At 48.8% G+C, this 16,366-nt stretch overlaps 1 protein-coding gene across 7 annotated transcripts in view; it reads right to left on the bottom strand.

Annotated features, from left to right (window-relative positions):
* Positions 1 to 16,366, bottom strand: part of ZBTB17 (zinc finger and BTB domain containing 17) — a 28,866-nt gene that overhangs the window by 5,708 nt on the left and 6,792 nt on the right. For 3 of the 7 annotated variants that reach the window (XM_002707739.6, XM_059875592.1, XM_059875593.1), the window contains exons 3-4: positions 4,879 to 5,037; positions 228 to 434 (exon numbers count right to left, since the gene is read on the bottom strand). In XM_002707739.6, the coding sequence (XP_002707785.2) occupies positions 228 to 434; positions 4,879 to 5,005 (334 nt within the window). In that variant the 5' untranslated portion in view covers positions 5,006 to 5,037. Of the gene's footprint in view, positions 1 to 227; positions 435 to 2,471; positions 2,552 to 4,878; positions 5,038 to 16,366 lie in introns of those variants that run through there. The other 4 variants (XM_024976829.2, XM_024976827.2, XM_024976828.2 and 1 more) reach the window with 3 other exon arrangements.

The raw sequence follows: 16,366 nt of genomic DNA, 5'->3' as shown, positions 1-16,366 counted from the left end.
AGCTTATCATGAGGCCTTCCTGCCACTCTCCCCTTACCACCCCACTCCCAGTCAAAAGAGGCCCCTCAATCATGGTAAGAACTTGGTACTCACGCACTTATGGCCGAGTCCTGTGTGGGAAGTCTGGCACCCACCCCTCGTCCCCCACAGCTAGAAGCTGCTGCTCAAGGAGGGCCGTGTGTGGCACGGGGCCCACCACAAGCTCGGCCCTGGACCCAGCAGGGTACCTGCCGCGTTACTGATGTCCAGGTGCACCACATCCTTCTGGTCCACGAAGAGCATCTTGAAGTATTCGCTGCAGGCTGCCAGCACTGCTTTATGAGCCTTAAAGTCAACGCCGTCCACCACAAAAGTGCAGTCACACAGAAGTCCCAGTTGTCGCTGCTGGTTCAGCTGCTCCAAGACGTGCTGGCTGTGCTGGGGAAAATCCATGGCTGGGGAAAGCCACAGGCCTCCACGTTACCACAAGGAAGGACACCAACCGGCCCCACCAGCGATCCCGACACCCCAGGGCAAGAAGCAGGGGGACAGGGAGGATGGAACCAAGTCCACAAAGGCCACGTGCCTCTGCAGGCCCAGACCGACCAGGGGCTGGCTTCTAGACTCTTAGAATGACTGGCCAGGGAAGGTCCAAAACCCAAAAAGCATGAAGCGGCCAACACGAAACAGTCACCTTCATGTCTCAGCATGTAAATGATATTAAAAAGTCAAAAACCAAGTAAACACAAAACACTGATTACTGTCAGCACTTAAAAAAAAAAATAAAACGGTTGCTTAACATTTTTTTACAAACAGAATGCATGACAGAATCTTAGAATAAACAACAGATCTTTCAACTGGATGTACTGGGCTCCATGAAAACCTTCCTGCTTTATTTTCACTCTACTCCGTGTGCCGTGCACACAGGAAACATGCCCTTCGGAGGGCAGATGTTCCAGCGGCCCGCATCAGGCCCGGCCCCTCTCCTGCAGCACCCACAGGGCTCTGGGCAAGTCCCCTTGTCCACGGCAAACCTGGCCTTCGGGGGTTAGGAGCCATGATTCCTGCTCTTCCCCACTTCATGGGCTCAGTGAATTACATAAAGTTGGTGTGTTCTCCACCTCTGGAAACCTCTCTAGGTTGTCCCTTGAGAAAGAATGAACTCTGATCCTAACCCAAGAGCTGCCGGCCTGGCTGAAGTTTCTCTGTCAAAGGCCTTGCTTAGTTACTGCCTGGAAATTTCACAACTATCTCAAGTAAAAATGCTCACAAAAACTGCATGGCCTGGGACCAAATCACCCTGAACTGCACAGGCCATGACTGAATAAGAATCTAAAATGGCTCTCCCCTCCCCCTCAATACCACACCTGGGTCCTTCTCAAGATCAGTATTTTCTAAGGAAAAGAAGCAGGCAGGCTCTCCTTTCAAGAAAGAACAAATTTCCAAGTAAATGTCCATGCCCACTCCTGTGACCACATCACACAAACCCAACCAGGCTGGGCTGTCACACCCTGGCCCGGCACCCAATAAGAGGCAGTGGTTTCTCTTCCAGCTCTTCTGGAACCTCTGCTCTGAGACCTGGGTCTGCTCAGAGCTGCCCTAGGTGGTTCCTGGGCAGGCGAGGGTGACCCTGGGGTGGAGAAGTGGGGTGAGGGGGTGGCTCTCAGCCTCCGGGTTTCAGTAACCACACTCTGGCTCCGGTTTTCCCCCCATTACATCAGCCTCTCAGGGCTGAGTCACCACGCTGCAGCTCTGTAGGCACAGTGACCATGTATGGCTGTCTGGCTGTGATGAGACATGATGAAAGCCAAGCCCCCACGCACGTGGCTCAGCCGGCACAGATCCATCAGCTTTGAAGGATGCACAGCCCACCCACTCCACAGTGTCTGGAAACTTATCAAAAGTGGAGGGGTGTATTTGCTGAACTGGGACAAGTCACCGGGTAGGTGGGCAGGGCTCCATCAAGTAAAGGGGGCCAGAAAGTGAAAACAGGCCGTGTGCCACGGGGTGCCAGCCCCTGAGTCATGAGTTCAGAACTGCTGCTGCCGGAGACTTGAAAATCCCCCTTCCCTTCCCCTAGCATCCCCAGGACTGTCCTTTGGCCCCAGCCTCCACACACAGCCTCCCAGCCAGAGGCACAGCTTCCTGGACCACTCAGATTAGAAGTGGCTGTGGCCCGAGGTTCTTATGTATACGGAGGGAAGAGCTGGAAGCCAGCTCTGGAGCCAAGAGGTCAGACTCGAGGTGGCTGAACAACTTGCCGGGCAACAAACCAGCCGGCATACCACAGGGCCGCAGGAGCAAAGGCTGCTACTGCCCGGGCTACCCCATAAAGGCCTTCAATCCCTGGGAAAAGTTCCCATTCATTCCCTTTAGTGACCTAAAGGGATGCAAGGGAGAAGTTTGGCGACATGGAAAAGAACCAGTGCCCAGCCTGTGGGCTAAACACACAGGCCGGGCACTTAGGCCAGAGACCTGAAGGGGGTACATACCAGGCAGGTGTAAATGGAACCAAAGGTGGGTGGCAAGGACAGGCCTGGGCCAAAGCAACCTCTGAGTTGTCTTCTCCCTGCTGTGTTAAAAGCCACACGAGCAGACAAATGTGTGTATGTGAGCATGGGCAGCCCCTGAGTTCCAGTCACCAGCTCACCCTGTTTTTCCTCGGGAGCCTCGGATGAGACACCTCCCAAGTGCAGAGTGAAGGACCACAAGGGCCTCCTCGATGAGCTGCAGAATCATCCCCTCAGAACTTTCCAATCAGACCCAAACCAGTCCCTCCTGGTGGGGGGCCTGGCTCTCTCACCTTCACTAGGAGCCAGGAGGAAGCAGCTCCCAGGCTCAGAAAAGGAGTGCTGGCTGAACACGAGTTCCCTGGCTCCCACCCCCACACAAGAGGCAAAGAGTTGTTCTCATGCCCCTGGGCTGGAGCCAGCTGAAAGCAGAACCCTCCAGCCGGAAAGTGATCTGACTTGTTAGGAAGATAAACGTGAGAAAAGACTCCTGGCCAACAGTGTGGAGAGACCAGCTGGCTTAAAGGTCAGGTGATTATTAGCCTTCCCTGGAACCAGGGCTGCAACAAGCCCTCAGGCTGTCACACTCCCCGAGGCTTCTAGGGGAAAGGGCTCCTTGAAGCCCAGGACTCCTGGTGGGGGATGGGGGACGGTGCGGTGGGGGTGGGGTGGGGTGGGGGGTGGTATAGGGGCGGGTGCTTATGTCCAGCAGAGGCCTTGGAGGAAGGCTGATAAAGGTCCCCGGGAGAGGGTGCTCCATGACCCAGTAGCTCCAGCACCCCCACACGCACAGGAGCAGCTGTGTGCCCTGAGTAATGTTTTCCACCTAAAGCTAACCACAGCTTTCCAATGAGACATGCCTGCCCAGAAGTGGGCTCCTCCCCAGATGTGGGTGTCAGAACACTGAAGCCTTCTGGAATCCCTCTGAAGCCTCCAGAGCTGTTCCAACAAGAGAAACAGTCCTAAAAGATCATCTGTTCTGACAAAGAAAGAAAAGGACGGGACAGAAAACAGGAGAGGATAAAAGAGAAGGAGGGAGCAGGGGAAGGAGGGAGAAGCAGGGAGAGGAACTAGAAGGAAGGAAGGAAAAAGGAGAAAAAAGACCATCCCCACAGACAGACAGCAGTGCTTACACATACATGCTCACAAGCCCCATCTTGTGATTGGCCCCTGGGGGGCTTGCCAAGTGCTAAACGCTGTCACTTGTCAGCAGCGCTGTGGGTTTCATAACTGCAAACCCCCAGGGGCAGTGGAGTGCAGAGCCCAGGGGCAGTCTTCCAGGCTCACCCACTCATCTCCCAGAGCCTGCTGCCTAAGAAAGCTCCCACAGCCCCTTTCTCCCCCAGGCAGTGCCCAGAGCCAGTGAGGGGTGTCCCCTCAGAGGGGTCGAGCTACAACCAGGTAGCACCCCACCTCCAGACTTAGGTGAACTGAGCATGCAGTGCTCCAACCGTCTCCTCTTTCATACTCTACAGCAGTGGGCCCCAACCGTTTTGGCACCAGGGACTGGTTTTCAAGGAGGACAATGTTTCCACAGCCGGGGCGTAGCGGGGGATGCAAGTGACTGACGCAGCTGTAAATACAGGTGGAGCTTTGCTCACTACCGGTCACTCTCCTGCTGTGCAGCCCAGTTCCTAACAGGCCACAGACAGATACTGGTCTGTGGCCCAAGGGATGGGGACCCCTGCTCTACAGTGAAAGGAACCTATCAGAATCTGAGCAAGCTTAAAGGGGACCAAAAAGAGAGGTGAATGCAAGGGGCACACAGAGAGACGTGGGGGCTCCAGGGGCAGGCAGTGTGGTGGGAGCCAGGAGTCCCAAGTCCATGTAAGGAGGGGGCACTATCTGAGGAGACTTTAAACAAAGTAAAATCAGCAGCCATCCCACCTCTCATCACCCATGACCGGGATCAAGTGCAGCTCCTCCAGCCCAGCCATATTATGCGGTGCCCTCTGCCAAGCATAAGCATGCCTTCCTCCTCATTTCACCTTGCTTCAAGCGCGCTACACGTGGGCCTTATTTAAAGCTGCTTCCAAGAAAGAAGAAACTCACACAGGACAACACTGCAGAGCCCACCAAGCCCAAAGCCCTCAAGTTTCCGACCAACTCCTGCCTGCAAACAGGCAGCTTCCGTGATATCGCCATCTGCCAGGTCAATGGCCCTGACTGTTGGGGCAGACCGCGTCATCAGAGCTGGGATGCTCCCCAGAGGACGAGCAGCCTGGCTGGACATGAGCCCTGGCGGCCTCACAAGAAATTCATTTGGGAATGAAAACATGAGGGACCTGGGGAAGCCCCGCAGCATGGTTCCAAACAGGCGACACGGACACAGGCACGGTGGGCATAGTCTCCACAGACAGCGGCCAGCAATCCCTCCATCCAGCCACACCTGCCACGAGACTCCAGCTGAATCTGGGCGGCTCTGTGTGGCTCTGACCAGCAGTGACACTGTGCCAATCCCGGGCCTGGCCCTTAGGAAGTCTGGAGGATTCTGCTTTGCTTGCTTGGAGCCCCATCGCCCTGCTGTGCGGATGCCCAGGTGCTCCTGCTGGGGACAGAGAACACACGAGGGGCTCTGGAGGAGACACCGTTGTGCACAGGCCCCCGATGAAGAGCTGAGATGCCCCTGCTGACAATGCCAGGGTGCCAGCCCAGCTACTGGCTGAATGCTGGCACAGGAATGACCCCCAACACCTCATGGAACAAAAACAACTGCCCAGGCGACCCATGAAACGGGGAGAAACAAAAAACTGCTGATGGTTCAAGCCACTAAGCGCTGAGATGGTTGGCTGACAGAGAGAGATAACTGATACAGATGGTAAAACTGTAAAGAAAAGGGAATGATTCATGAAAAATTTCAGGGTAACAGTTCTCTCTGGATGGGAGGAGGCGCAATCAGGGGTGTTCTAAGATACTGGAAGCTCTCTGTTTCTTTATCTGGATTCACCTAGATTATATAAACCTGTGCATTTCATATGCTTTTATAAAAGAACATTTTTCAACATTTAACGATATCTGTAATAAGAAAGAAGCAAGGTACAGGTGCCACACTCAGTCCCATGCAGAGACGGGGTCGTTTCCAACTGTGCTCCAGGCCACTCTGGTCCGGGCTACCCTGAGGAGGGGAAAGGGTCTCGAAGGCTGACAGGAGTGCAGGGGGTGCAGGGGGGTCGGTGGCACCAGAGAAAATACAATCCATCTCATTTGCTTTTCAGATCCAAAACATGTGCAAAAAGACTGCTGAGGTGAGGAAGGTTTCTCACTGTGTCAGGAAATTCACGCTACTCAGTTCAATGAAACCTGAATCCCAGACCCCCCAGTATCAACAGAACAGCATCTATGGAGTGTCCTCAACATGGCACAGTCCAATCACCTCAAAATTAAGAGCATGGCTACCCTGGGCACCAAGTTCCACACTGCTACCTCCAAGGGTAAGGACCTAAGAGGCAGTTCAGCACCATGCAGGCAGCAGAACCTCGGGTCAAGCCAAGCAGGGCCAAATCCAGGGCCTGGACCCACCACACCAGCTGGTGATGACCTTCTCTTGCATACTGGAACCAATGGAACTACTTCCCATGTTTGTTACAGGATCCAATTGGGTAATGTAAGCAAAGGGCCTGCCCAGTGCCTGGCACGTGGTAAGCACTCAGCGAATGATTGCTACCAGGAAACAGATGCAGACTACATATATTTTTAGGCCGAAGACCACATCAGATGGTTTCCACATTATCTTTTCATGCTGGGCACCTCAAGTGTACTTGGTGACTTGAACCTTGTTTAGACGTTGTAATAATCTCATTACTCCTTCTAAATGTAATCTGGAAAAATCCCAGAGCCCAACTAACATTAAGAGATGAGAGGATACTGGATAAGAACAAGTAAGAGCGATTTTCTCTGTCAGGGAAGCACTTTATATCAAACAACTGTCTGGTAAACCCCAAATGTACTTCCAGATGACTGGCCTGCCCAAAGCTCTGAGTGGGTCCACAGAGCACCGCTCTATCTCAGAGTCGAATGGGCACCTGTCAAACATGAAATATTACCCAGGTTATCAGCACTAAACTGCAGGCAGGATTTCCAAACTGTGGCACATAGGGAAGCCATTAAGCTAGGAAACAACTGGCCAATCACCAGATGCCGATCTAAATGAACCACAGTCCCTGGCTCCTAGAAGTTGTGCCAGCTACAGGCCTGGACACAACACAGCCATCCAGAGGCCTGGAGGCATCTGAGAGCAGTGACAAGGATCAGCATTCCTGATTTTCTAGAAATACTGGTGGCTCCTGGACACAACTCGGCATACACAAACTTGGGCCAAGGAAACGGAAGTTCACAGCAGGCCAGCCCTGCAAACGTGAAACCTCCCTGCCCAACCCCACCAACCTACCCGGTGTGACAACCCGTCCCTTTTCAGTGCAATGTGACAGAGAAGCAAATATCAACAGGCAACATGACAGAGAAGCAAATATCAACAAAACCAGCCCTATGGAACTTGCCTCCTTGCCCAGCAAATACAGCTCTTCTATTAAGCTTGTGTTTCTCAAACTTTTAGAATCAATTTCCACTTTATATAAACCCACAAACCTGACTCAGCCCTTCCCAACAGCCCCCAAATGCTTTATCTTCTACTGAGTAATGGCCCCTACCCTGAAAATCACTGCTTCCTTCTATATAACGCTCCCTGCCAAGGTTTAGTACTGTTTTCTCTGCTGAATTTGTGTTATTAAAAAAAACACTGAAAAAAACACTGATTTTTAAATCTAAAAATAATGTCTAAATATAAAATTAAATGTGACACTGATGTTGCTTTTCAAACTATACAACTTCCACGACCTCTAAGATTTAACCATGCTTCTGAAAGAGGGAGTGGACACCCGTCTCCCTGACCCCACCGCTCTAGGAATGTGTCTGGGCAGGAAGGGCTGGCTGAGCCTGCAGAAAGCAGTCCTGTATCCCAGCACCTGTGGCAGTTTAGAACCCACTGTACCAGTATGTGCAGATCAAGGGCCTTGCTACCAAAAAGACAACATCAGAACATGGGGGACATGCGTGGGGTCTGATCATTCTCTGTCCAGTACTCCCTGAGGGTGGTGGCACGTGGACACACCCTGAAATTACACCTGTACATGTCTTCTCCTATGAAGTTTAAGAAATTTACTGCTGGGCTTCCTGGTGGCTCAATGGTGAAGAAACCGCCTGCCAATACAGGAGACGTGGATTTGATCCCTGATCCAGGAAGATCCCACATGCTGCAGAACAACTAAGCCCGTGCGCCACAACTACTGAGCCTGTGCACCGGAGCCGGGGAGCGGCAACTACTGAGCCTGTGCTCCGGAGCCCGGGAGCCACAACTACTGAGCCTGTGCTCTGGAGCCGGGGAGCCACAACTACTGAAGCCCACACAGCCTAGAGCCTGTGCTCTGCAACAAAAGAAGCCACCGCAACGAGAAGCAGCACACTGCTACTAGAGGGCAGCCCCCGCTCATCACAACTAGAGAAAAAGCCCACACAGCAATGAAGACCCAACACAGCTAAAAATAAATAAACACAATTTTTTAATTTAAAAATTAATTAAAAATAAAAATAATTAATTTTTAAAATTAATTATAAATAAATAAATAATATATTCATCGCTGGGTGGGCAGACTTCTTGTTTCTTCCTTACAGCTGTTTACAACACCTAGGACCTTGCTCTCAAATCAAGTTGGGGAATAGGCCTGGTATAGAACAGATTTTGGAGAAGGCAATGGCACCCCACTCCAGTACTCTTGCCTGGAAAATCCCACGGACAGAGGAGCCTGGTAGGCTGCAGTCCATGGGGTCGCTAAGAGTCAGACACGACTGAGCGACTTCACTTTCACTTTTCACTTTCACTTTTCACTTTCATGTATTGGAGAAGGAAATGGCAACCCACTCCAATGTTCTTGCCTGGAGAATCCCAGGGACGGGGGAGCCTGGTGGGCTGCCGTCTATGGGGTCGCACAGAGTCAGACACAACTGAAGCGACTTAGCAGCAGCAGAACAGATTTCTGGCCGTGTGGAATATGACTGATTCAAGGTCAAAGTATTGTGTGGACCCTTACAAAATGATCATTGTACTTTTGGTGCTTGCTACTGAAAAACTAACAGATAAAGCCACTATGAAAAGTGAACTCTTAACCACAGTCTTTTAATCACAACAGCAGCAATATGTATTTGAGAATCAGTTCTATGCGTGTGAATGAGAAATCTCCCCTAAAATACAGAAGCTCTGTGGTGCGATACAGCTGCCCATATACTTACTGTACTCCCCTCTGGGGTCCTCCATCCATAAATCAGGAAACAGATATAAACAGAGACTAAACAATCACACACACATTTAATGAGTGCTTACTCTGTGCTCACCTTAGGGGCAGTATTCCCACTTTGAGCCTAGTGGGGAAGACAGATAATAAATCAATACACTACATAATGTCACATACTCAGTGCTGTGAAGAAAACCAAAGAAAGCCGAGGCTATTAACCAGTAAAGGGTCAAGGAGGAGCTCTCTGAGGAGGTGACATTGAAGCAAAGACCTGGATGAAGTGAAGAGCGAGCCATGCCACCATAAGCCTGGGGACAATTACAGACATAAGGAAGGGCAAAAGCAAAGGTCTGGAGACAGACGTTACTTGGCCAAAGGGGCCAGAGCGCCTGAAAAGGGGAAGGGAGCAGGAGGGTGAGAGGCACCAAGGTTGGCAACAGTAGAGGCTGAGATCGCCCAGGGTTTCAGAGGCAAGTCAGGCTTTGGAGTTCCTTCTAAGTAGGCTAGTATGCCCTGGGGGTGCGGTGAGGCTGAGAACAGAAGAGTGACTACAAGGAGGTAAGTGTGATGGACACACGAACACCAGGAGAGAAGCCAGAGAGGAAGGTGGCCTCCAACAAGGTGTAGGCGGGAAGGTGAGAAGTAGTCGGATTAGGGATATGTCTTGGTGACGCCAACAGAAAGGCTGACCAAGTAAGATGTCAGTTGTGAGAAAAGAAAGGAGTCAAGGATGACACCAAAATTTTTAGCCTGAGAAACTGGCCAAGTGGTGGTGTCATTTACCGAGGTGAGGAATTGATGGTGGGAGTAAAGGATTAGTGAGGGGAAAGCAAGTAGAGAGAGTGGTGAGAAATGCAGGTGGAGGGACAGGCTGGAGGCCACGCCCGTCACGCCAGGACTCAGCCTCATCCCCAGCCCATGGGGGTCATGCCAGATTTAAGCAAGAGGGCCACAGTTAGACTCACATTTCTGAAAGGTCACTCTGGCTGCATGAGTGTGGAGCGGCCGAAAGGGCAAGAGCAGAAGCAGAAAAACAACTCAGGAAGTCCTGCAGCGCTGGTCCCGCAGGACATGAGGAATGGGGCAGTGTTACCCCCAGGCTGGCGCCAGATGAGGCTGACTGGTGCCCAGAACCCAACACACTCACTGTGGGTCTTGCTGAGCAGCATGTGCAAGCAGTCCTCCTGTTGAATATCAGCATCCTTTGAAAGCTTTAAGTATCTCAGCATCCCTTACCATTTAGTACCCAACCCTGCCCGGGAGAAGCTGGGCCATGCTATTTGTCCACCACCACATCCCAGGCTGAGAATTCCGACCTCTTACTCACATTTCAAAGAAAATGCCCACAACTCTGGAGGGACGTACAAGAACCTGGTAACGGAGATGCCCTCACAGCAGCAGGGGAAGGATGGAAAGGAGTTACACTCTTCACTCTTGCATCCTGTCCGGGTTTTTCTGTTTTATTTTACCACTTGTGAATGTTATCGATTAAAATATTAAAACCGAGAAAGAAAAACACAGACGGAAGGAGTGGAGAAAGAAGAAAAGAGAGAAAAAAAATGTCCACAAAGTCAGAGCTTCTTCACTTTCTCTTAACCATAACCTTTCAGACATTTTCTGCAAGACCTGGTGACTGAAAACTTCTCAAAAGCAAAAAATTTCTCATAAGGGAAATGGAACATTATGGTAATTTGCACAAAGACTGTATCACTTGGGAAAACTTGATAAGCAAAAATTCCTTAAAGGGACAAAATGGAAAATCCCCAAGAAGAGCAGCTGGTGGCCTTTTCCAGACTCAGATGAACCCCTCTGACTCTGCGACGGCCCTGAAGGCCTCTCCCGGGAGTCACACACACAATTCAGCACGCGACTTCAGGGAGCTGGCTCCACCGACCCGGTTAGAACTCCTGCCTTGGAATCCAGCCAAAGCTAGTCAAGTCCCTCGGGCAAGACTACTTAAATCTCTGCACCTCGGTTTCCTTTCTGTGAAACAGGGATGGTACTAAAAGTGTCCACTTCATAAAGCTGCTGTTGGCCATCACTGTTATTATACATAAACCCAGGCCAGCAACATCAATCTGTAACAGGAAAGCGGGGAACGCAACGCTCGCCTCCCTTCCCTATTGTCTAAAAACGGACATAGGGACTTCCCTGGTGGTCTAGTAGCTAAGATTCCGTGCTCCCAATGCAGGGGGCCAAGTTTGATCCCTGGTCAGGGAACTAGATCACACATGCCACAACTAACAATTTGCATGCTGCAATAAAACATCCTGTGTGCTTCAATTAAGACTCGGCGCAGCCAAATAAAAAATTTTTTAAATAAATTTAAAATAATAAAAACAAAAATGGATGTAAAATCTCATCAATAAGCCAGGTACCCATGAGAGATAAAGCTTCAACCTGAAAAAAGATCAGAAAAGGGCCCTGCAAACTGCAATACTTCTTCTACTCAATAGTAACCAGAAGGCAAGGCACAGGTACTTTGTACTTAACAACAAAAGCCACCTTGTTTTCTACAAAGAACATGATGATTTTGGAGGAGCAAAGCAGCTTTCATCGAGAAAGAAGATAAAACATAACAATTCCAAAGTAAGGATTAGTCGTCCCATGATACTAGTTAAGACCAAGAATCCAAAATAAAGAAAGAAGTAAGTTGAATACTATTAATAATTACTGGACTTCTGTGGTGGCTCAGAGGTTAAAGCGTCTGCCTGCAATGAAGGAGACCTGGGTTCAATCCCTGGGTCGGGAAGATCCCCTGGAGAAGGAAATGGCAACCCACTCCAGTATTCAATCCAATAATTACTAGGAGGTAGATGTATGTACCAATGTAACACGTGATTTTCATGTGACTGACTTTTTCTGGGTTTGTTTTCTCATTAGGATTAGTGACTTCAAAGGTCCCTTCTACTGTTCAGATTTAATAAATGTTGAGTAAATGATTTCATTAATAAGACTGAAGATTACAAATGCATGCATTTGAAGTATAACAGATACCATGTGAATGACAATAAAAATGACATATTTACCTAGCACCTAGTTTTTTTTTTTTTTAATCTAAAACTTTACTTATATTGGAAATAAGATTTCCAACTAGGAACAGGAACCATATAGGACATGAACATCAACTATGAACTATATACTTGGACTTCCCTGACAGCTCAGTTGGTAAAGAATCCGCCTGCAACTCAGGAGACTCTAGTATGATTCCTGGGTCAGGAAGATCCACTGGAAAAGGGATACGCTACCCACTCCAGTATTCTTGGGCTTCCCTTGTGGCTCAGCTGGTAAAGAATCCACCTGCAATGTGGGAGACCCGGGTTCAGTCCCTGGGTTGGGAAGATCCCCTGGAGAAGGGAAAGGTGACATGAACATCAACTATGAACTATATACTAATATCTATGACCTATATAAGCTGACCTCAAACTGTACATTCACTATTGCATATAGGATTAAACTGAAGTTAATATTTGGTAAAACTTGACTGGGAAAAACTAAGAGTAAGGATATTTTAGAGAAGTATTTTCAGACACCTCAAAAACTTAAGACAGGCCTGGACAAAAAGTGGCCAAGAATTCAGTGCCTCTACTTCTAAGGATTTCTTCAAACTGTTAGGCTCCTCAGATGCAGATGCTGAGTGCTGCTCCAGAAGACAGTGATGTTTGGACTGCAGCCCTGGGAGGATAAGAAGCAGCTCACCCCGAGCTGGCCCTGAAGAAACAGTGCAGCCGGCCTCCTGCCCCTCCACCCAGCACCTGCAGCAGCATGAATCAGCAAAGCTGCTGGAAGCCTTTTAACGAATGACTTGCAACCCTGGTGGTTTTTCAGCCAGCCCCTTTTGAAGTGCAAGCTTCTGAGAGAAACTTAGAAACCACCCTAAGCACTGCCTGGTTGCTGGTCTGAGGGCAGGTAGGGCAAGAGACAGATAGAGACACAGAAAGAGAGACAGACAGAGCACCTGCAAGGCCATGTAAGGAGGCAGGTCAGTCCCAAGGGGCCACTTAATGGGACCATGATGAGAAAGCGACGGTACCCGAACTTAATTCTTAAGGGCATGAAAGACAGGTCAGAAACCTAAATGTTCTGTCTCATTCACATTTCTACCCTTATATTCTCAACTTCCCAAATGCAAATATAAACTGGGGGGAAAATATTTACAGCCTATATGGGAAATAAGGGTTAGCAGTCCCAAAATATAAAGAACTTTAATCAAATGAAAACATATGTCCACACAAAGCTTGTAGACAAATGTTCACAGCAGCATTATTCAGAACAGTCAAAAGGTCAAAGCAGGACTTCCCTGGTCATCCAGAGGTCAAGAATCCACCTGCCAATGCAGGGGACACAGGTTCGCTCTCTGGTCTAGAAAGATTACACATGCTGTGGGACCGCCAAGCCTGTGCACCACAACTACGGAGCCCATGTGCTGCAACTCCTGAAGCCCACATGTCCCAGAGCCCATGCGCCACAGGAGAAGCCGCTGCAATGAGGAGCCTGCACAGCAACTACAGAGTAGTCCCTGCTCGCTGCAACCAGAGGAAGCCACGTGCAGCCACGAAGACTTAGCACAGTCAAAAATTAACTTTTTAAAAAAGGTCACAACAGTCCAAATGTCCATCAACTAATGAATAAGTAAATAAAATGCAGCATGCAGAAAATTATTTGATAATAAGAAAGTACTGATACGTGCTACAATTTGAATTGGACCTTGAAAATATCGTGCTATGTGAAAGAAGCCAGACACAAAAGACTAAAATGCATGATTCCATTTATACAAAATGCCTAGAATACGCAAATCCATAATGATAGAAATGGTTGCTTTGGGCTGGGGGAGACAGAGGTAAATGGGGAATGACTGCTAATGGGTGGCAGGTGTCTCCTGGGGATGATGACAATGTTCTGGTTGTGACAGTTGCACAACTCTGTGAATAAACTAAAAGCCACTGAATTGCGCACTTAAAATAGGTGAATTGTATGGTATGTGACTATCTCAATAAAGCTGTTATTAAAAATTAAACAGCAAGAAAAAAATCTTCTAACAGAAAAACAAGCCAAAGAAATGAACAGGAAATTCACAAATGGTGGCAAAGATCGAAAAGACTGAGTTTCTACTCTGGTCCAGAGCATGTCCCCAGCGAGCAGGAGCAGAAAGTGGTACACTGTGTCAGGCTGCAGCCTGTCAACACCAATGCAGATTCTAAATGTGCTCATCGGTTAGGTACAAATTAAAAATGCCTAGATATGAGTAACTGACCAGAGAGCCCACCATGCGGAGGCTACGATTTCCCAGCCTGATGGGGTATTACCCAGCTGTAAGGAAATAGTGACTCCTGGTAAAGGACTGTGGGACTGGGTCCAGAGAAAACAGAGCTGTGCTAATAATAAGTCCCACTATGCTGAACACTTGAGGGGAGGTTACTGGCAAGAGAAATACTTGGCTCGCTATTTCCCAAGGGCAGTGACACGTGGGGCGCACAAGTCCAACAGCAGCCACTAGGGAGAAACTGGAATAGCTGCCGGGGCAACCTGCCTGCAGAGTGTTTCCTACATATACAGCCTCATCAAATGTTCACACTAATTCTTTGGGAGAGTAGTAATATGATCACCCTCACTGTGCAGATGAGCAAAATAAGGCTTAGAGAAGTTGTCATTCCATCCAGGTCTCAATGACATGGCCCGGATCCAAGGCCAAAGCCCACCACACTCTCTGACGTGTGCTCTTTTCACTTTAAACAGGGACAAAACGCCCATGGACAGACATGGCACTCTTCACTCACTGGATCCTCAGTCTGTCCCAAAAGGGCAAATTCTCGGCCATTAACTGGCAACTCCCTTTCTTTACACTAATTAGTGTTACAAAACATGTTATATATTTTTTCAAAAAGTCAGAAATGAGTGGTGTTAAGTCTTAGTTCTGATCTTCAGTTTGCAACTGCCAAATGAAACATAAAATTGAAACTCTGAAGCATCTTAATTTCTGAAAGCATGGCACACCAGGTAGGGGCTTCCCTGATGGCTCAGTGGTAAAGAATCCACCTGCCAACGCAGGAGACCTGGGTTTGCTCCCTGGGTCAAGAAGATCCCCTGGAGAAGGAAAATAGCAACTCACCCCAATATTCTTGCTGGGGAAATCCCATGGACAGAGGAGCCTGGCAGGCAGTACATGGGGTCATAAAAGAGTCAGACATAAATTAGCAAGTAAACAACAACACAGCATACCAGGTACCCCGACTGACTCTCACGACACAGGGCTACAAATGCTGAAGAAAAACTGTATGACATCTGTTAAAATGCATCAAAGAACTGGCAAATCAACAAGGAAGACTGACAGGTCAAACAAACTTAAGCAAAGGCTGGAATTCAGATAGCAAGCGGAGCTTTGAGGGTGAGCAGCAAGGGCATCTGCAGAACTGGGCAAGCTCAAGTTCTCCCCCTGTCCCCAAAAAGGGAGGTCCCTCCAGAATAAAGCTGGGTCCCAAAGGGTTATATCTTAGTGGAAAGAAAATGGCACAGAAAACAGCCCATATCAAATCAAGGCACCAGATGGAGAGGTGTACAATTCCTCTGGGAGAGTCTGTAACCACTAGATGGCCCCCCATGGACTACAGCCCAAAGTCATACACTGTAAAAGATACATGAAGGTAGATAAAAAGTGATCCCAAAATGAAAGTATTTGATGCAAGGAGGGAGGACCAACTAAAATAGTAAATAAGAAATAAGTGTATCTAGGGTCTTCCCTGGTGGTCCAGTAGTCAAGAATCTGTCTGGCAATGCAAGAGTCACCGGTTCGATCCCCAGTCTGGGAAGACCCCACATGCCACAGAGCAGCTGAGCCGGGGCACCACAATGACTTAGCTCATGGGCCTAGTGCCTGCGCTCAGCAGCAACAGAAGCGGCCACAGGAAGAGCAACCCCTGCTCACCACAACCAGAGAGAGTCCATGCAGCAGCCAAGACCCAGCACAACCAAAACATAAAAGAGCCAAACTACACACCCATGGAATAAAAGCTGAGGAGGGAGTATCAGGAACTAAAGTGTGATAAGGCCCTAACTGCTTGGGAGAAAAGTGCAAAGACACTGACTAAAGTTTCCCTGGTAGCTCAGTTGATAAAGAATCTACCTGCTATGCAGGAGACCCCGTTTTGATTCCTGGGTCAGGAGGATCTGCTGGAGAAGGGATAGGCTACCCACTCCAGTATTCTTGGGCTTCCCTTGGGGCTTAGCTGGTAAAGAATCCACCTGCAATGCGGGAGACCTGGGTTTGATCCCTGGGTTGGAAAGATTGCCTGGGGAAGGGAATGGCTACCGACTCCAGTATTCTGGCCTGGAGAATTCCGTGGACTGTATAGTTCATGGGGTTGCAAAGAGTCGGACACAACTGAGCGAACTTCACTTCACAAAATCAGAAACTGGCAAGTCATGTAAATTGAGAGATATGCCATGTTCATGAATCAGAAGATCAATGTCATATAAACATCACCTCTATCCAATCTGACATGTAATAAATTCAATTCTAATAAAATTCAAAGTGATTCTAATAAAAGACTCCAACAATTTTTATGGAATTTGATAAACATAATCCAAAATGAAGAC

The sequence above is a fragment of the Bos taurus genome, chromosome 16, assembly GCF_002263795.3.
Source record: "Bos taurus isolate L1 Dominette 01449 registration number 42190680 breed Hereford chromosome 16, ARS-UCD2.0, whole genome shotgun sequence".
NCBI classification, from domain to species: domain Eukaryota; kingdom Metazoa; phylum Chordata; class Mammalia; order Artiodactyla; family Bovidae; genus Bos; species Bos taurus.
Note: the sequence above shows the minus strand (reverse complement) of the source record. Positions and strands in the feature narration are given on the sequence as shown.